At 35.9% G+C, this 21892-nt stretch overlaps 1 protein-coding gene across 19 annotated transcripts in view; it reads right to left on the bottom strand.

Annotated features, from left to right (window-relative positions):
- The window catches only part of IL15 (interleukin 15), a 46896-nt gene that overhangs the window by 6936 nt on the left and 18068 nt on the right, over positions 1–21892 (bottom strand). For 4 of the 19 annotated variants that reach the window (XM_085544930.1, XM_085544931.1, XM_085544929.1 and 1 more), the window contains exons 3-6: positions 20849–20958; positions 19595–19676; positions 19078–19119; positions 17289–17432 (exon numbers count right to left, since the gene is read on the bottom strand). In XM_085544930.1, the coding sequence (XP_085401056.1) occupies positions 17289–17432; positions 19078–19119; positions 19595–19676; positions 20849–20958 (378 nt within the window). Of the gene's footprint in view, positions 1–12186; positions 12545–12686; positions 13939–14402; positions 14475–15836; positions 16352–17288; positions 17433–19077; positions 19120–19168; positions 19276–19594; positions 19677–20848; positions 20959–21892 lie in introns of those variants that run through there. The other 15 variants (XM_085544936.1, XM_015861079.3, XM_015861076.3 and 12 more) reach the window with 11 other exon arrangements.

Here is a 21892-nt window from a genome sequence, read left to right as displayed (position 1 = left end):
TTGCTTCTGTTGGAATCTCTTAGACAATTTCATTCCTCATATTGGAAAAAGTGTCTTTGTACAGTGTTGAAATAACAACTACTATTAATTGCCATGTCTGGGGATTTGTCAGGAGCCTGAAGCAATCCTTCTTCTTCTCATGCTTAATTTGGTTCTTGGCATTTATTTTTTTTTAATCTGAAACATTCAAGTTGATTCAGCATTTTTGATAGTGTACTGCATAGGGCACGTAAAGTGGGAGAGATGCTATGCTCCCAAATGCCTTGATAGAGATCCCTCTCAAATGGCTTGCCGCAAAGTCTTACTAGTTCATTTACAGTAATCTTGAATGCCAGAACTAATACATTTTTTCATTGTGTTTTGTTTTTCCAGAGTTCAAACTGCCATGCACCCTTAGAAATGTTTTAATACATTTTAAATATACATACATACATGTATATATGTATAATACCATTTCTGAGATTGTCTTAGTTTATCTCAAATTCGTAGCCTTGTAAGGCTTTCAGGTATTGTCTTTCCTGTTCTTTACTGACACCGTGACAAGTCCTCCTCTTCAAGAACTAACATTCTTGCTTTAACTAGAAGATGTGGACTTGTTCCTGGTCACTTCTGTAGTATGTAATTCACTGACATGTGAAGGGATTAGGCCTAATATCTCGGGCTTTATTTGATTTGAAGCAATCAAATCCTATGCAATTTGGAGTGACTGTGCCATTGGGAATACAATGGAACTTCCTCACATAGTTAGTAGTGCCTGGTAAACATCTATTGTCTCTCTGAAAAAAAAAAAAAGAGTTCTGGATTAGTCAGAAATTATCTTTTGAAACTGACATTTCTCTATCATGCCCAGAAGAGTTTGGCACTTGACAGAAAATTGTGCTGCGTTCTAGAGAGATTTATATTTTTGAAAGCAAACTGTCTAATGATAGTTGAAGCATTATCTAATACTATGTCTGCAACTGGTGTGACAAAAGAACTGTGACGGTCATGCAAAGTTGTAGCTTTTGATCATAAAACAAAAATTAAACAGTTGAAGAGCTGTGATCTTTATGCTCAAAGACAAAGTTGAAAAAGAAAAGCTTAATGTAAAATCTTAGGCTAACCGCTGACTATATGTGTTTGACTAGTTTTTCAATCCAGTTTATAAATTTATTCCCTGATATTATTCTATTTAAAATGCATTAATTTCACCCTTTTGGTTTTTTTACTGCAGCAAATTCTGTGGTAGCAGTTTGGATTATTTGAATTACTGCTAAAAACAACAACAAAAACCTATTACATTAATTGCTCTGTGATTGCTACCATTTATCTATTTTTGTGAAATTAACTCATTTTTTGTCCCTTTTTGACAACAGTACAAGTGAAAAGGTATCAGTAAATGTGTTCCAGAAAAGCATTACCTAACACATGATATCAGATTTTCTCTGGATCCTAGCAGGACCAATAAGTCATTCACTCTTGGCTCACTGACAAAGCATTGTCCATTCTTTTATACATTATCTACAATATCAGTGCAATAAAATATCATTTTGGACCTATTGTACCTTCTTAGTAATAAAATCAATACAACAAGGGGCTACAAAAACTACTATTGTAGTGGAAATGTGATCCCTTCATCAGAGGAACACTGGTCAATTACCATTTTTAGTGAAAATGATATGGAAAAAATCTGTACTTTGCCTTACTAATCAATAAAAACTTGGAGTAACTCAGGAAACTCAAAAATAGATGTTTTTCCATCTGCTTGGTACCTGTAGGTACCAAGTTGTGTAGTACTAGGTTTTGTTACATTTGCTCAACTTAATCTTCCTTCATCTGGCACTGCACTGATGTTAGGAAGAATTCCATGTAGATATCTTAAAATGTTATGAGGATTGCTCCAAACGTAATGCCTCCTATTTTGTTATGTTGGCCCATATGCAGAGGTGGATATTGTTGGTATGGTAGCAGGGGCTGAATCTTCCCACCAATATTCCATTACATGTTGTTGCCATCCAACAGACGGCAGCAGAAGGGCATTCTTTTGAAATGGTGTCAAGTATGGAAGTGCATATGAAGCAAAAGTGTCACTGATTTCTTCCACGTAGACGAAATGGCACTCACTGACTTTGATCATTGTTTGCTGAATGTTTATGGATACCAAACAATGGATGTTGTCACAGTGAGGCAGTGGGTGGGTTGTTTCTACAGTGGTGATGGCAACATGAAAAACAAGCCATGTTTCAGATGGCCATGCAGACAAATAGCCTCTTTTCACTGCATTATTTCACCAGGATATTCCAAGAGAAAGTCTGACTCACCAATGCACACAATTTTCTGCTGTTTGCCTCCCAGAGTCAAACCAGAATTGTCTAAAGTGGATTAATAGGTTAGTTGGACACTCAGTAAAGATATCTTGAATACACATTTTCCTCTTAGCTTGTAATGTGCTTCAGGGCTTAGTGTACACTTTCAGTGTTTTGTTTTTCCAATTTTTTGGAAATATATTTTCTTATTAAAACTGTCAGTACAGAGAAAAGGAGTATTTCAGTACAAACACCTTGTTGAGGACAAAGCAAAATACGTTTGAATTTTTCTCAAGTCTGATGAAGATTCTAAAGAGAGATACACATTCTTGATAAACATTAAAGCAGAGGACTGCCCATATTCCCCCACGCAATGTACAGCCAGTTCTTCTCTGCATGCTACTGCCTCTGACACATGAGAAGCTGACAACTGGAAAAGGAGTGTCTCACAGATAACTTCCTCAGAAGAGAGTAGCGTGAACTAGCATTCCTTTCAAGTTGTGTCCCTGCCAAGAAGTGGAAAGGCTCATTGAAGAATCATTTTAGTTTTTTGCAACTGTCAATGGAGGCTTTCTCTTTCCTATGATCTTAAGTGTACCTGATTCTGAAAAGGGGTTGCTGAATGAGGTCTTACCCTATATATATTTTTCTCTCTGTGTTGGTGCAGCAGGTCAGCAGGAGTGGATTTTCAGCTAAAGTAAGCAAAATTGAATAATAATTCTCGACAGAGATTTTTCTGGGTCTGTATGATATGAGCACCTTTACTTCGGTAAAACACTAACTCCATGTGAAGTGGTGCCACCAAGAATTCCTTTATAAGAACTGACACAGGCATCTCAGAGCCCTGAGACTGTATCCTTGTGCTGGCTGTGCAGGTTTTCTATGTAGGTCACCACCTAATTTCACTGGCTCCACAGACCACTGTGGCAGAAAGGTAGCAATGACTGCTCCAGTTAGAATTCCAACCGAGAAGGCTGGAAGTTTGAGGTTGTGACCACTTAAAAGCGGGGTGCTAGTAGGCCTTCAGCCATGTGCTGTAATTACCTGCTGTAATTAAAGCTTTGTATTAAGCATTAAAGTGTTGCATTAGCATCTGCTTAATTTGAAAATAAAGAGTTGGGAAAAAGAATGACCAGACCAAAAAAAAAAAAAAAAAAAAAGAAGAAACCACTGAAAAATATTCTTTGTCTTTTTTTGGTAGACTAACACAGCCAACCAGTTGTAGTATAAATTAACTGGAAAGTGTTTTATGCTAAAACATTTTCATTTTGAGAAAACATTACAATGCTAATAGCTCTTTGATATGATTGAGGTTTATCATCTGTTTCTTTTTTTACTAATATTATTAGAATTCTGTGCCATCTAGGAAAGAAAGCAATGACACAGTGCTTCCTGTGTTATCTTTGTGATACTTGAGTTACAGCTCAGAGCACACTGTAATTAAGACTTGGTGTTAAGATAGGATTTTGCCTTTTACCTTCTTCTGTGTATACGTGACAGTTAAAGCTGTGAATTTTATTTTCTCAGACTTGTTATCTGAGAACAATTTTCTTGAAGTGTCATGAATTTATCCTTACATGTTCAGACCAGCTTCCCACTACTGGTTGTGTAACTCTGGAAATCTAAACTTTTGGAAAAAAACAAACAAACAAACAAACAACTGACAGTTGCAGACAAGAGAGGTACCTTTTAGGTGTGTTATATAGGTAGCTCCTTGGCTTCTGAAATGATATTGACCAGCTGTGTGGGTCACAGTAGTGAGACAGCATCTAACATGGACATGACAAGAACAAAACACTAACTAACTAGCATAAGTTCCTCCCATTTCTTGTATAGAATAATCACAACTCGAGACAGGGAAGCCTTTGTTTCACTGGGCATAATACACTGAACAGATAAATAAGTAAAAGAGAGAGAGAATTTGTGTTAAAAAGTGTAACTTTTGTTCCAACTTGTCAGAAAAGAAAATAGTTGATCAAGATAATAATTATTTTATCATGGCTCCATATGGGAGAGTTGTGAATTTCATGTTAAGTTAAAAAACAGCAGCAGCTCCATTTAGCACTTAAAATATCTGTGTAGTGCTGGTGCTAGGGGAGAATCTGTCCAGTGAAGATAAAAACTGAGCTATTTAATGAATGACTTGAAGCAAGACTTGTACCATTCAACTTGAGGGCTTCTGCAAGTGAAACTCCAGTCAGAGTTTTCATATCCTCCAGGTATCATGGCTTTTACTTTTATGAAAAGTAAAGGAAAAGATGATTTGTAAAGCATTAAAGCAGGTTTCTGAATGGCAGTTCTGGTAGAGTGTCTGTCTTGCTGAGATCTTTATAGTTGTTATCCTTATTCTATTATTAATTAAGCTATGAAAATACATTTATCTATCTGAGGCAAATGCTGTGACACATGATTTTGTAAGAAACAGGATATTTCAAAAGATAAAACACAGCAGGACTCAGAAACTTGCAGAAAGGAATAATTCTAAGAAGTGGGGCTGGAAAGTATAAGAATTTCAAGACAGGAACTAACGTGGTAAAAATTAAGATTCTTCTGGAGCATAACATTCTGCCCTTTTAACTTTCAGTTCTAAAGAACCCTCTCTACTCTCGTGACACTAGGCAACTTAAACTTTAAACATTACATGAATTCTCTATAAAATACTGCAGAAATACTGCTCAAAGTCAGCGTATTATGTTCAACACACTGCATCAGATAGCATTACAACTATATGTAAAATAGAAATCAAGAGAAGCTGGTATTATTCCAGAAATTTTCCTTATTTCCTTTAACTATCATATTCAAGATGTATACATTTTTAGGAGACTTCTCTTAAAAACAAACAAATAAATAAATAAATCAGTGTACAGACTTGCGATCTTGTCCTTACTACTCTCTAAACTCTTCTGAAGTTCTCACCAGATGGAACAGAAATACGTTTTACACTTGGAAGTGATCGCTGTCCAAATCACTTCACTTCCTGCTCTTACACTTCAGCTATGCTTTTGTGGTTGTTTGCTTACTTGATTGACCAACCATAATCATATCCTCTTTTTATTGTTCTGAAATGGCAAAATACTCAAAGAGGCATTCTGCTCATCCTCCAACTTTATTCAAATACCGTCTTTTCCCATAAAATATTTTGCACGTTTCTCCATCAGGCAGGCCATGTGTTAAAATAAGGTTGGTCTTTTGTTCTAAGTACAGAATGTTCTTTTGCTTCCTATATGGTCTTTCTCGTTTTCATAATTAGAACGTTCCCACATAGCTATCTTAAAAACAGCACAAAAGGCAACATTTTCTTCTTTCACTTGTTTCACTTAATGCTTATTTCGAAGGATTGTGTTAAAGATGTTTGAAACCATTACCCTTGAATGGTGACTAAGCTGTGTGTAGGTAACAAAAGCGAGTAAATTAACTACCAGTTAGGGGAAGAGAAGCTTAATCCTCAGTAAAGGTTTGGGTTAACTGGCATTTAACTTGGACTGTATAAGATAAAACATCTGCAGAAAATTAGATTAGATTTAATAGACATCAATAAATCAGTAGAATATTTTATTTTTCAAGTCTGTCTGAAATTTATTTCCTACAGTAACCAATGTGATAGCTATTCACTTCTAGAAACAAGAAGAATAATGGAGCAGGAGGGTAAGAAAACCAGTGGAAGACTCTTCAGAGAGTATGTTTATAGTGAAGTCATTATGGAAACTGACTGAGGAACTGAGAGAGAGATCAGTGTTTCAGGTTTGTACAACAGTTAAGGAAATATGAATAGGTCCAGTGGTGAGGAATGAAAACCAACAGAAATCACTTGAGCATTGGATTTGTTTGTACTGGGCCCACTATTATGGGTGTCAAAGTTCCCACTGGGATCATAAAATCTCAAGTGCTTGCTTTGTTGTTATCTTTTAGTAGAAATCAATGAGATATGAGACAGGCAAAAAGAGTTTAATTAGACTATTTGTGATCTTGAAGAAGTCTAGTTAGATTGTAATCTGACTACAGTACAACTTTACATAAAAGACATTGATTAAATTCCCTATACAAAACAAATCTGATTTTTTCTCTATGTAAGTTTTGGCCTTTATTCTACTAACAGTGCAGTGCTTCTTGTAATACAAAGTGTAGAAGCAAGGAGAGCAAAAATTTTTTGCAGATATTGGTGTGTTGATAGGACAAGCAGGGTTCTTTTTGGCTTGATTTTCTCTTTTTTTTAGGACAGGAATGTTTGCAGTAGGCTATTAACTTCTTCATGTTAGGTTTCTTCTAATCTGCCGAACATAGATGGTGTTATTTTAAACACAGCTCCTAGATATTAACCACTGAATGAAAGCTGAAAGGGGCAGTAACTGTCTTGGGTGAGAAACAATATTTTCCTTGTAGGCGTTGACTGGGGCTTGACATTTAGGCTGTGTTGGATTACCAAAAATTAATTCCTTTTCATTAGTGATGTGAAGTATTACTTGTTCAATTAAAATAATTCAGGTGAGATATTCAGTCATCTTGTATTACTACATCCAGATAAAAAGTCATAGTAGTCAGCATCAGTTTCTCACCTATATTTGTAAATTACTGGGACTGTAATCTCTTCGGGAGGCGATCCTATCTACCGTGTTGTATTTGTATAATGCATACTGCAATGGCTCTACTTTTGGTTGCCTTTCCAGGGATATTTCAGTACAAAGAGAGTAACATCATTATGATTACTCTGTCATATTTCTTTCTTCTCATAGATGGTTTTGTCACAATTCACAAAATAACAAGACTCAGAATTATCACTGCCTTAACCATAATATCAGAAATCATTGCAACAAGAAGCATGATTCATTGTTCTGAAAGGCAGTTCCCTGAAAAAAGTCCAGTTTAAGACCTTTGAAAGGCCATTTATTTATAGTTGATGTAGCTCTTTGGCAGGTATTAGAATCTTAAAACAAAGGAGACTAATGTATAACATTTATATCACCTTAGTGAGCAAGATGAGTTGTGTGTATTAGTAGACCAGGTAACCATTAGTTCTACTGTTATTAAAGTTCAGAACGTTGTTCTGGAATCCTGGAGACAGATATATTGGAAATAAGACTGCTAAAAAAATTAGAAACATCATCATTACAAACTAATTCTGAAATCATAATTCCATAATTATAACAGCAAATAGAATGTACTGGCTGTTAAATAGAAGTACATTTCCCTACTTAATTTTTCTTCTTTGTACCAGGAGGAGGAATTTCATAGGAAACTGGGATGAAATCAAGACTCAGACCATGATTTGTAGACATTCAGACTTAGACTTACAACTTTTAATATTTGACTGTGAACTACATTCCCACTATTTGATTTTTTGCACATAATCTCAATTTTTTTTCCTAAAATCTATCTCATAAGTGCATAAAGCATATAAGATTTTACATATTCCAAGTACTGTTAGAGACATTTTTTCTATTTATATCTTTTTCATTTCCACACAAAAGGAATTGTGATTCCTTATTCCTTACTGTCTTTTTTTTTTTTTTCCCTGCAGTGAACTATAATCTGTGTGGATAGTAAGAATTTGTAGGGCATCCCAAGTCACATGTCAGATTAAGTCCTGCTTCACGTTTGACAAAGTCTTTCTCTGTCTATCCTGAAACTGTGCTTGGACAGTCTTGGGAATGGCATGTGAGAGCAGACTGTAAGAGCTGGAGGCATGATAGCAAGATTTACAGCTGAACAGCTAGGAAACAAGGTCAGTGAGAATTAGGAGAAAAAGAGAAAGAAAGAAAAAAAAAGCTTAACCCACTCACCCTCCTGAAACCAGCCTCTCCAATTTCTCTGTTAGTTGTCTTCATATGCAGTAGTCTTGATCCTAATTAAATGGCAAAACTAAGGAAATCTGAAATTACCATATATGGAATCTAATGTTTTTTTCACATCTTAGGAGGTGCTTTGGCAGCTCATATTTGCTAGGAAATAAGTTTGTTACCATTGAGTATTTGAAAGTGAGAGAGGAATTCACCTGGGCTTGGAAACACTGTTCAGTGAAATACAGAAACATCCTTTCTGAAGTGAATGATGTTCGTTCATCTTTCAGCCAGTAGATAAAAGTGCAATGCAGTGATAAAATCTGCAGGAAAGAGACTTGGTAGTGATGCTGAGGAAATGCTTCTGCTGTCACGTAGACTTTTGTCTCAGGTCACAGCCTTTAGCACTTCTGCTACTTATGTGTTAAGTGCATCTCTAACTCACATTTGGAATCATTCATCTGATTCCCTAATTAGCAAGATAGGAAAAGGGCAAAAGTGGTCTAAGAGGTTGGATCTAGCCTGACTTTTTGCAACTGTGTGTGAGCTCGGACTCAGATACAGACTCAACTATCATAAGGAATAGCTGGGAAAATCCAAGGTAGAGATCCTTGATGGCTGTCAAAGCAATAAGTGAATGGCAAAGCCTAGGCTCTGGCCTTAAGAATCATTTATCTATTTGTATGATTCTTAATGGTTTTTTCTGTTCCTTCTTTACTCCTGATGAAGCAAGTATGACATCTGTCTTTACCTGTCTTACATGAACTCCCTATGATAACATGCTCACGCTAATAATAGCAGCACTTGTATGCATGCTTGCCTTCAAGGCCTGAAATGTGATACAGCTGCTATTATATTTCTGTGTTCTACTGCTTTTCTAACAGTCAGCTTCTACCAAGATAAAAGGAGGAGAATTAACAGCATTTCAGGATCAAAACAGAATCTTTTGTATAGGTACATCTTGCCCAAGCAAGGATGTATCATCATTTGTCTACAGTGTACGTCTATAGGGTGCTGCAAACTGCCTATTTAGCTTCTGCCTAAGATGACAAAGATGGACTACTATGATCTGAACAACCCATCTGTACCTCATCTGCTGTGCTTTGAGGGTCAACCTATGTGAAGATGAGGAAGGGAATGGCAGCCTGTGTGTGTGTAGTCTCAGTCCAAAGCAAATGTTTATTTTCTACCTTTGCATCTGCCTGAGGTCTGCCAGAAAATCAGCAGAAAGCTTAATTCTCTGGGATCTCAAATATTGTTCAGGTTCTGCTTTTGATCCTATCCTATCTGTAACCCATATGATCAAGAGTCTTATCTTTGCCCTTCTTTTTGGGGGGAAGCTGATGGGAAGGAGAGAGAAGGATGTTGGTGCAAAGTTAAGAATATGCTTCTGGAGGTATGGAAGAGGGGTGGGTTACATATCATGGATGAGCTGGGAGGTATGAGATGTTCTTAAGAGGATAGTAGGTGCAGCGGAGAGAGAAGAAAATGTCAGAACAGAAAGAGGATTAAGAAAAGGGAAGGGAAAGATCCTTGTCACTCTCTGCAGTATATTCAGGCCCAGGACCTCTGCCTCCATTTTTAATTACTGACTTTCCCTGTATCTGACTGTACACTCCCAGTCCTACTCAGTTAAATGTGGGTGCTCTTCTGACTTCTCCTGGCCTTTTCTGTCATCCATTTCCTTGTATAATGTCTTCCACCCTGAAAAGTACAACCCTTTTTCTACCTCAGGATGGTAATGTTTTATAGCTATGTATCTGAGTCTCCTCAGAAGTAAGATAGTCCAGTAAATGGAGTGGAGGATCATCATTTGGAAATATGCATGATAATGAATACACTGCAAACAGTGTAGCAACTCTTCTGCCTGTAGAAACTTCTTTCCTGCTTCAAGGAGCATCTTAACGGGAGAAAAGAAGGGTTACAAGCTGACCTCAGTTAGCAAATAATTGTTGTAATAGTGAAAGAAACTAGTAGACTTTGCCTTAATACTGAAACTAAAAATAGGGATCATGAAAAAAACACTTCAGTGCTGAGCAAAACTGTCCATTCCATCAGTGTTGATGAAGATGAGGGTTTTTCTTGTTTGCTGAACAATGGAATTTTACAATGAAATTTACTCTAGTAATTTCAAGTACAGCTCATTTAAAGGAAAGAACTTGAAGAAAGGAAGTATTCTTACATGTTACCCCAGGGGAAACTCTTTTGAGTGTCTAGCTAGAGGGACATACCCAAGGTGAAATATTCAGTTATCAGGTCAATTGTTAGTTGGTTACATTTCAGTAGTGAACAACTTGGAATTACAGATCAGACTGTCATTGATTCCAATGCTGTGTTTTAATGTGCAGTGAGCTATTTTCTCTGTATTATTCAGTTTTGCTTAATTGCCCATACCGTTGTTAAGTACCAGTGAGAGTCAAGGGATTTTGGATTGAATCTGGAAGGAGTACATTGAGCAATTAAATGCAGATTTTCTAATCTATCTTTACATTTAAAATGTTGTAGTCTTCTATCAAAACATTAATCCAGGTATGACCATTAAAACCAGAAAATCTGTATACGGGCTTCTATTGACCATCAAGCAGATGTTCACCCTACTTAAAATGCAAAGGATATAATGTGAAAACACTAGTTCTCTTTAAAATTTTTCCCTAAGATGGAGAACAGCCATCATACATAAACACATATTGTCGTCTGCAGTCATAATAGTTTCAGCAGGCTGAGGTAAAGAATATTATTTGATGAAGGAATCATGACAAATTTTATGTAAATTACAGCTAATTGTTTTCCTGTCCTGCATGAAGAGAATTAGTTCTTAGTGATCGTATCAGAATAAAACCAGGAAACCATTCACTGTTAGCTCTGATTATTACATAGCAAGTCTACATCCTGGAGACACAGTGAAACCCTGAAGACTTTGCATATATATAGATTATAAGAGAACCCATGGAAAGCCTAAGTCCTAACTCAAAGAAATCCATGAAGAGAGAATATAAAGGAGATGATAATTAAAAAAAATAATATAAAAAATGCAAGAAAATAAAATTTAATTCTAGTCTGTCATATAAGATCCAACTGATATATTTGGCTTATCAAACTGTGCTTTTATCTTTTGTTTTTTTTTATTTAACCCAAAATGTTGTTGGATTTCCTACTAGAAATGTATTTACTTGCTTACAACAGGGATACTTATAACAAAGTTATAGAAATTCTGGCCTAAGATTTACAATAGTCTTCTCTATTAGAATATATTTTGAGCCAATTTTCGGAGTGGGACTTTTTTTTCAAAATTTTCAGATGGAGAAAAAAATGAAGTAAATGAAGTAAAAGCTCCCTCAAATTTCTATATATTTTATCCTACTCAACTCTCTGACCTAAAACAAAAGAAGCTTTCAGATCTTTTCATTAAGGAAAAAAGTCTCAAGCATATAGTGGGTTTTACCATTATTTTTGTATAGCAAGAATGAGTCAGCACAGCTCTTTGTAGAAGCATTGCGGGAGGTACGTGTCAAATAGTAGTTCAGCAGTGTTGAGAAAAAGTTACATAGACCACCTTGTATTTAAAAGTCTGTATTTTTGCCTTACACTAAGAATGTCTGTTGGAAAATTCTTAGTCAATTGATGTATTAGGCGGCACGAACTCACGGGATGTAACGCGATAGGCCTCCCCGTGCTCGGTAATGTATATGTATAAGGCTGAAATTGGAGCCCTATATAAGGGTCTCACACGGTTCATTAAACGCCATTTTACAGCTCACCATATTGGTGTGATCAGCGTGTAACTTGGTCATGGGGCCGTCAGATGCACATTCTCAATGATGGACGTAGTTCTTTAGGTTACCTTACACAAGGCAACAGTCAATTCTGATATAGCCAAAATTTTTTAATGTTGAGTTGATTTTGCAGGGTTAATTTACAGAGCTATTTCAGACTTGCTTTATGTTGGCAATCTGTTTAGATAGTGCAAGTTGAAAATTTCAGTAATTTTTCTGGAATACTGAACAAAATCACTAAATTTACCTGAAGTCCTGAGAAAGCTTGAGAGTGTAATGCATGTACTGTTTGCACTAGAACACCCCCCCCCCCCCACCCCCCCCCGCCCCGGATTATCCTAGGACAGGAGAAAATTACTTCATTATACTTTATTTGGTCTTCATTTCCAACTTTGCACAAGACATCAGTGGTCTTACAATAAAGCTGTAACTTGTTTAAAAGCTTGTTTCTAAAGTTGAAATAAGTTTTTCTGTTATGAACTGTTTGCAATTCTGCCTACAATCAGAGAATGTCTAATCAGAATCTTTAGCATGAATAGATTTCTGAGCTCTCTTGGTTATGTTTGAGTTTCAGCAACAGCTGTGAGTGAATATTTATTGAAGTAAACATGTTTTCCTAGCAGAAATATCATCCTGCTGTACTGTTTGAATTCCAGCATAAGTCCCAGAGTCCCAAATATTCTGCAGAAAATGGAAGACTTTCAGACAGCATCTGAGGAATTAAAAACCTTTTTTAGGTGAGCATTATTTTGCTTTTTTGAAGGATCAAGTATTTTTGTCAGAGTTTTGTTTTTTTGTTTGTTTGTTTTTGCTCCCCAACCCCCCAGCTAAATAATTGTAAGAGTTATTTCATATAAGAGTACTTACAATTGATTTATTTGATACATTGTAGTTTATTAACAGGAAACCGTAATGCAGAGTTATGTTTTCCTAGAGATACGATTGTACCCTTCTGGAATGACTGGTTTGGCAAGGCTCATACTGATAACCAAAAAATACACAGATAACCTTAAGCATTACAGCTTTCACAAGATGAAAATTTGACTGCAAGCAGTTAAGCTGTATTCACTATCTCAGTGGTAGCTACTGAGAATGTTGGAGAGCTTAATTAAAGCAGTTTGGCAGAGAGAAAATGATGCGGTCTGGAAAGACTCTGCTGTGCTATAATAGAATGAACATTTTTCTTGCATGGGATGCATGTGGGAAGAAAGAAATGCACATGTATTTCACAAGTCCAGTGCTGTTTCAGTTGCGGAACCTATGATGGTCTTCCTACTGGAAGCATTTAGAAAGGAAATGAGTAATGTCTATATGTTTAATCAGAGGAAAATAAAGTGTAAGATACTTAAGTAGAAGACTTAAAAAATAAGTACATACAGTGGGTTGTTTTTTTTTTTCTCCCATGAATAAATAAATAAATAAAAATCAACCACTGGAAGGGCAAAGGCATATCTTCTTTAAAATCATTCATAAACAAGTGAATTCATGGCATAAGTTGCTGTTAAAAGCAGTGTTTGGATGCATATACTCTTTAATTCATACTCCCTGCTTCTCAGAAGTTTGAGGTTTGTTATTTCAGCACTCGTAGACATGATATTCAGCCAAGGAAATGGCTCTCTACTGATCTTTTATTTCCCAGTTTCTTAGGGTTTTGTCGGCGGTGGTGATGATGATGGTTTTAAAGTACCTTTAGTTGTTAGAGACTGCAGTTACCAAGATGGTTTGCAGTTGAAATGCTACACGTATAGGCAGAAAGACAGAAGGCTAAGGTTTCAACACATGATACACCTTGTTACAAATGAAATGTTGTGATTTGCAGATTTGGAAGGATGTAGCTAAAAGTTTAGAGAGAAAAGTCAGAAGTATTTGTGTCTAAGTTATACATCTCATCAGCTTTTTGTGATGTTTCTGATGCACATCTGTTATTACAAATGGACTCTGATAAAGTAGTTGAGGATGAAGGCACACACATCAGTTCATTTCTTTGCTCCACAAGATCATATTCTAAAGATTATGCTGCAAACATTTTACTAGTGACATTTCTTCAAATGGAGAAATGATAATGATAATTCTTCTTCAGCATATGTAGGTTTTGGAGGAAAATAGCTGGAAAGGAACAGTTTGGAGAAGCTGTTATTCTTATTACAAAATACTTAAGTTAACCCTTTTCCTCATAATTTGCATGAGTAATACTCCATAGAGAGCATAGAATCAGAATTTGTTTCTTTGCCTCTAGAGAAGCATTTTACATATTTCTTTGCATGTTTCTTTGTGTCTTTAAGCTTTTACTACAAGGAAAGTGAATCTTGAAGTATGTTCCTAACAGTACTTTTTCTCACATAGCTATATGAACTAAGATAGATAACATGAAGTTGCTACAGAGTGCACACCAGCTACTTCACTGTGGGTAAAGAATCCACTTTTCAGAGTTCTGTTTTCCTAAGAACAATGAAGCTCCCAACAGGAGAGGTAGCTGTTATTCAGAATTTGCCTTTTTCCACTACTGTTTATGCTTCTGTCTTTCAGAAAGATCTCATTTCCAAATTGAACAAGCATTTGCAATCACTTACATGGACCCCTCAAAAGGAAATTTGAACAGAGATTCTTCTTGTTACTCAGGTCAAATAAGGAGCCATCTGTCTCTGCCAGGGAAAACCAGAACATCAGTCACAGAATTGCAGCTGCCCTTCCCTTTGCAGGCTCTTATGATGAATTCCCATGGCTACTGTCAGATAAACCCATTACAAGCTTCTCACTGAAGGCATCTTTGCCATTGAAACAGCATCACCTTGGCTAAAGAAGTAACAAATGTACCAATACCTCTGGATAATGATTATTTATTACAGATGAGTGCATCCATGTAGCTCTGAAAGGGCCAGCTAGTAGGTAAAACTTACTCCAGTTATTAGAACAGTGTACTCCTTCAGTGGACTCAGCAGTGAATACTAGCATAATACTAGATTAATACATAATACTAGCTTAATTAAATCACTGTATAATCTTAGAAATTGAACTGACTAATTAAACGTTGTGTGGGAACTGTCAGATGCTACTACTAAGGACCAAATGTATACTCTGGAAATGAAGTTGATAAGATATGCCATGCCCTGAATTTACAGAAGACAGCAAGACAATGCAGAAACTGAAATCCATTGATCGTGCTGCATTAATGAACAGCTAAAAAGAAAATCTGGGCCACACAAATTATTGGTTGAATTCTCTTTTTTATTTTAAGAAGCTAATAATTATTATATTGATGTGAGGACTCTCAGACATCTCCTAAGATATCTGCAAAGGACCCAACCAAGAGGAGCTCAAGTATTTGGAGGTACAGGAAGCGATATCCTATTATCTGGTAAGTGTACAGTGAAATGACTCAGCCATTTATCAAATGAAGATGGGGAATTGGGGGTGCCTGGAGGATAGAACTGCTTATAGTGGAGAGTGGTTGATATGACATGGTAATGATTCAGGAAATAAGCTGTTTGCACAAAAAGAGATGAAAGCAGAATATTCAACAATGACAGGTGACTGTATTCAGTCTTCTCATATGGACACTATAGGTAAAACAGTTTGCTGGGTTTAACTGAAAACCATAGTGAAATGGATACAAGAGAGCCAGTAGACATGTAAGACAAGTAGACCTCAGCTAGTTTTTGTTTTGTTTTTTTAAAAAAGGCAAGGAAAATTGTCAGACACCTCAGACATAACAATAGAGTAAGGGATGAACTTCTGGGAACCCAAATGATAAAATAATGAATTTCTGATATCAAAAATAACTACTATTGCCAGTTCCTTTAATAGGATAGGCTAATTCTATATTATAATATTTAAAGAAGAGCTTTTCTCTGACACTTCATTCAGTCAGCTCTGAACTGCTTTTTACAGGGAAGTTTGCACTGAGAATGTCCTTAGAACATCTTTAAAAACTTTCTGTGAAAGATTAGTATGTTAGACATATTTTTTTCTATAGCAGACTTACCAGGAAATAAAGACATCTTAAGTCCAGGGGAAAAAAAAAAGTTTCTTTAATTTTTACTTCAAAGTTGGTATCGTGTATAGATTCCATTATGAAAACATTACACATTAAAGAGATTTTATTATTCTGTTTTTTATTATTATTATTCTGTGCAAATAGGACTGGAAGTGGGTTTTTTTAGTTCAGTGTTATTGACAATCTAATTTATCTGAGGTATGTTTCTTGAACAGTTATTGTTCCCAGCTTGAGTATTTGCATTCCCTCTGTATAACCTTTACAAAACTCTGTATAAATTCTGTGAAATTTTTTTCTTCATACTCCTCACATTCTTTGCATTTTTTTGATGTGGAATTCAACTGAAAAAGAAAATGCAATAGTAAAGCAAGATACTTTGTCTGATATTTGTTCTGATAGAGAACTAACCTTTTTTATACTGTTTTTGTCAATAATTCCAATGCAGTCAATTGCTACAAAAAGCACTGCTGGAGTCTTCCAAGGCATTCATGTTTTGTTCCTGGCTTGTTTTCTGAATAGGATCACCTTTCAAGGATACAGGTCTTCAGTGAGAAATTTAGTTCACCCATCCCTTTGAAAACTGAGACAATTCTGTATTTGTGACTAAACATACCCGAGTTTAGATACTGAATATACAAAATATTATTATAATTTATATGTGTGTGTGTATGTGTGTGTATACGTCAGACATTAACATCTGCGTGTATGCCCAGTCACAAGTGTTTTATTGTATGAGTCCTGGGAGTGTTTTTCTAAAATTACCAAATGCTGCTCTTTCCCTTTTGTATGTGTAACTTTCTCAGTATTATGTGCATGGGTTATTGGTTGATTTCCCTTTGCTTCCATATATACAATCTTGCCTCTTCCAGATCTATGAGAAACAGAATTTCTGGTCTGGAAGAAACACTTAAGAAACACTTACAGGTATGGAGCCCTCAGTACAAGCAAGACATAGAGCTGTTGGAGGGGGTCCAGAGGAGGGTCATGAGGATGGACAGGGGACTGGATCACCTGCCCTTTGAGGACAGGCTGAGGTAGCTGAGCTTGTTCAGCCTGGAGAAATGAAGGCTGCGGGGTGACTTCATTGCAACCTTTCAGTGTCTGACAGGTACCTATCATCAGGAGGTGTGTAAACTCTTTGAAAGGGTCGATAATAGCAGGACAAGAGGAAATGGTTTTAAGTAGAAAGAGGGAAGATTTAGGTTGGATGTTAGGGGGAAGTTCTTTACTAGGAGAGTGGCGAGGTCCTGGAACAGGCTGCCCAGGGAGGCTGTGGATGCCCCATCCCTGGAAGTGTTCAAGGCCAGGTTGGATGGGGCCCTGGGCAACCTGATCTAGTAAACATGGAAGTTTGGTGGCTCTGCCAGGCAGGGGAGGTGGAGCTTCATGATCCTTGAGATCGCTTCCAACCCAGGTGTGATTCTCATTTCTTTTTTATCCACAGACTCTGGTTTTTACTTACCTGGTTAGTTTCAAATCTTGCATTTCCATTTTTCCATATGTTCAATACATCCTGTGTTCTACTACATTTTTTGATATTACATTCATGAAGAATCACTTTCATCTCCAAAAAAAAACATCTCATTACAGGCTCTTGGCATTCTTTCTGGAAAAAATAAATAAATAAATAAATTATATATATATATATATAGAAATATATATATATAAAGGGAAGTTATAGTAGTTTCAATATTAAAATGGAATAAGTGAACAGAAAGTGTTGATTTTTATTTACTTAGCATCTGTTCTTACTATTCAAATGCTTTTAAGTATCTGCAAAAAATATGCTAAGAGTTAATATATGATACATATGCCAGCCAATTTCCTATGACAAAGTGAAACACTGTCTTGACAAAGGACACAGGAAAATTATAATTAGGATAGGATTAAGGGAAAGAATGGAATTAAATGGAATTAAATTAGTATTCTTAGTAGTTCTAGCACTTATATTCAGGTATCATTATTCAGAATAATTGAGAGTGGAGGAGAAAAAGAAAGTAGATATTATCCATATTTTACAAATTAAGAAAAAACAGGCAACAACACAGAGGTATCATTTTTTCTCCGCCAAGTCAACAATAAAACCAAGAACAAGCCCCAGGTTGTCTGATTTTCACATCAGGCCTTTACACTTTAAGAAAATTTTCCTCACACCACCAGCTAATAAATTAGCCTTTACAGTGTATTAACTTCAAGGGCTCATTTCACTCAAGAGAATGAGTGTGTGAGTATGGACATGTATTTCCTACAGCTTTTTTTTTCCTATTGTGTACAGGGCTAACTGCTCAGACACATCAGCATCTGCTTTCTCAGGTTTGCTAGGTCCACTGAATGCATCAACATTACTGTATTCTGTATGCATATTGAGACTACTTCGCACAGATATAATAAGTCCATTATTTCTAGGAAATCTCATTAACTCTACATACAGGAAATCATGTATTGTGTGTATTCGGCACAGTCATTGTGTGAATGTTTATGCAGTCAGGAAAAGGCTGTCTCAGGAGCAGGCTACTGCCAACATCACCACAGCAATGAATCCAGCTCATGTTGCACCAGGGCTACGCTAAAAGTAACTACTAGGAGTAGGTTATGGGTTGGATTCATGTTCTTGGAGGACTGCTTGGAGTGAAGACTGAATTCTGCTGTAGATTATGAAGTGGTCTGTCCAGGAATGAATTTATGGAAACCATGACTTAGTTAACAATTATATTAAAAATTAACATGATTTATTGCTTATAGGATAAATCATAATCTCCATCAATTTTAAAGCTAAATTCTTGATTTTACATATTATTTATTTCTAGGCTGTAAAAGCAGAGAATTGCACTGGCAGATGCTGACGGTACCTTTCAATATTGCACTTCTCAAGTATTTCCTTATTATAGAATTCAAGTTCATGGTGTTAAATAATAATCTTAGGAGGTATTTTCTCTACCACTCCTTCACTTTCTCCAGTTATAAATGAGTGTCAACATTATTTTTCAGTGTTTGCTTTGATAAGATCATTTTAGACCATCTATTTTAGTTGAATAATTTTAATAGCAGCTACTTCAGTAAAATTATTTAGTACCAGCTTACATAATTTATCATAAGTAATTTAACTTGCAGAACTCTGCCTTCCAAGGCAAATGATTTGGTTTCTGAAACTTTTCTCAAATTAGATTAAGTCTTCCTTTGGAAAAAGTTGATAGTAAAGAAGTGGAGTTACTGTGTTAGACCGATTTGAGTTAAATTTTAATTATACTTACATCCTCGTCTGTGTTTGCAGTATATAAACTGACATCAATGTCCTAAAGGGAAACAAGAGTTGTAATTATGAGCAATAGCCAACAGACTTACTTAGTAATAATGAAGTAAGCACTAGAGCCATGGATTCAAGTTCAACAGGTCAGTTAATCCAGGTACTGGAACATAGTGAGACGGTGATCTGAAAGACACCTAGTAACCTGCAGGATGGGTTTAATTATGAGGAATGCTCATCAGAATTGAATCCTGCAAGTACTTTTTCAGAAGGAGCTAACTTCCATGCCCTCTGCCCCTTTCTTTAGGAAAAGTTTCTTCTTGCTTTATCCAATTAAAGAAATTCTGAAAAAAAATAAAGTAGTACTTCATCTCCATTTCCCTTTAGCTTAATATTCCCTAAATGGCTATACAACTATCCTATTTTATACTCTTGTCACTGACTCTCTTAGCTGAATACTGTGCTAAACATGTACTTATGTCTGCTCCTGTGTTTGTATGAAATAGCAACTTATTTGAACTTACTTCAGATGTCTTGATCAGCTCCAAATCTTTCAAAACTTCTGACCACTTACAGTGATTTGCTTCTGTCTTTGGTACATAAGCACTAGAAGAGAAACAGTGACTACTAGGCTAAATAGTAGGTGCATGCATTATTTATCCTAAGAATCACCAATTATTCAAATACTAAAGACATGTATGCATATGTTAATATGTGGAGCCCGTATATTTGACAACTTGTAAAATCACAGTGCCACACTGTTTAAACAGACAAGGTTGGAGTTTTTGTTATTTTTTTAAAAGCTGATTTTGTAAGACATAATGCAAGAGAATCAGTCATTTATTGTAAATTACCTACAATTCTTTCGAAGTATCACAAAAAAAACCATGAATTTCTAAACCTCTTGCACTGAGTTATTTTTCCTCCTGCTACTATGAAATGTCTATCTTTAGTGCTGTAGAAATATTGTATGCCATTTCAGATCTAATTTTTTGTGTATGGAAAAGATTCTTACTGCCCTGGATAAAATTTTGCATAGAGTGAACCACTAAAGGGTAGAAGGCAGATTTCTTTCCCCTCTGGAAGATTATTGCACTGTGAACTGTGGTTTTAGTATGTCCCCATTTTGACCCTTTATTTGGATCCCCTTCAGTACTTAATATAAGTAATGTAAGGAAATGAAAGGAAGACAACAAATTGATTTGGGAAGTTAGTATAAAACCAGAAGCTGTTCCCTATTTAAGCCTTAAACAAAAGCTGAAAAATAATAAGTCTTCTGGGGAAAAAAAATAAAAGAGGTATTATAACAGGGATCAGAGGACACTTACTCCTGATTTTTTCTTCCAGGAAGACAGAGCCAAAACGTTAGACCTTAGTAAAGAGATTTGACAAGGAAAGAACGAGTAGGGAATTCTGGCACTAGAGTCAGAATGAAATGAGACATCTAATGTACATAAACCAGCATACAGATTAAAACATGTTCACATTGTCTTTTTTCAATGCAAAGGCATGTGGTAGTCTTCAAATGCAGCAGTTCAAACAACTTGAAGATTATCATGGAGATAAAGGCTGAGAAGCATGAACTGGATGGAGACTGATCAGAGAAAGAGAGAATAAAGCAAGGGATCATGACCTAAGGAGTACTGTAGGACTTGCTTAACAAGGAAGGAGAGGATCCACTTTCTAAAGCAACTGGAAGCCATTACAAATAACAACTGTATTAGTGAGAAATAGATAATTTGTATTTACTGTCTCACTAATATTAACTTTGTAGTTACCATAGGAAGAAGATGGTTAGTCCAGTCTTATTCCTTAAAAGGCAAAAGAAATGGCTGTTCAAAAGAAGATACAGTTGGTACTGGAGACAAATACTTTTCACGTGTGTTTTCTGAAAGATACAACCAAGAAGACAGTGTGTCATAATTTTATTTCACATAATTTTTTTTTAGTATTGATTTAATCGATTAATTTGACGAGACAACCAATCAAGGTAAGGGTACCTTTTGTGTGTATATTGAAAGACCAAAAGATCTGTAGCTTTTTAGCCAGTTTATGAAACAGTAGAAAATCAAACATAAAATTACAAACTCATCTTTTTCCTATCTATCTGCTCACACTGCAGGCTACCTTAATGTAAGAACAGTATTAAAGACCTTTTGTTCCATTTTCTGTCCTGCAGATTTTTACCCTGGCTACTTATTTGCCACCCTAATCTTATAAACTACCTACAGTTGTAAGATGATCTACAATATCATGACTGTGTATATGTGACGTGCTAGATATACATATACCTTGTGCTGTATCTACATGTATAGATACAAAACTGTTAGATACAGCATATATTTATAGTGTTATACCTATTATATGTACATCTAATACTGGGAAATGATTGAAGCATTTAAGAATTCTTTCATTGGAGTTCGACAACTGGAAATGAGAAGGTGTGAGCTGTACATTAACTGTTTTATTGTGAAAAACCTGGGAACTTTTGTTTCAGAATCACAAACCCTTTGATTTGACCTCATATATGGCTTCTTCACAGAGGTAGGTTAATTATCTGCAACTGTGATTTTGGTCCAGTGTTTAATTTCTTATCAAACTATGTTTCTTTCATTGTGGTTTATATCCACACTAATTTACATGCGCATGTTTGAAAATTGATCCGAGAGCACAATAGAAAAAAAGCTAGCATCATGTGGTAGCAAATATATTTGAGTGAAAGGTCTATCCATACTTTATTGTTGGGTTTGCTGCTAACTTGCTGCAAGCCTTTTAACTGTGATTAAATAATCTACTGGCAAAGCTAGGAGAGCAATACTTGC

Source organism: Coturnix japonica, chromosome 4 (assembly GCF_054131305.1).
Source record: "Coturnix japonica strain WE chromosome 4, WE-NBRP24, whole genome shotgun sequence".
NCBI lineage: Eukaryota > Metazoa > Chordata > Aves > Galliformes > Phasianidae > Coturnix > Coturnix japonica.
Note: the sequence above shows the minus strand (reverse complement) of the source record. Positions and strands in the feature narration are given on the sequence as shown.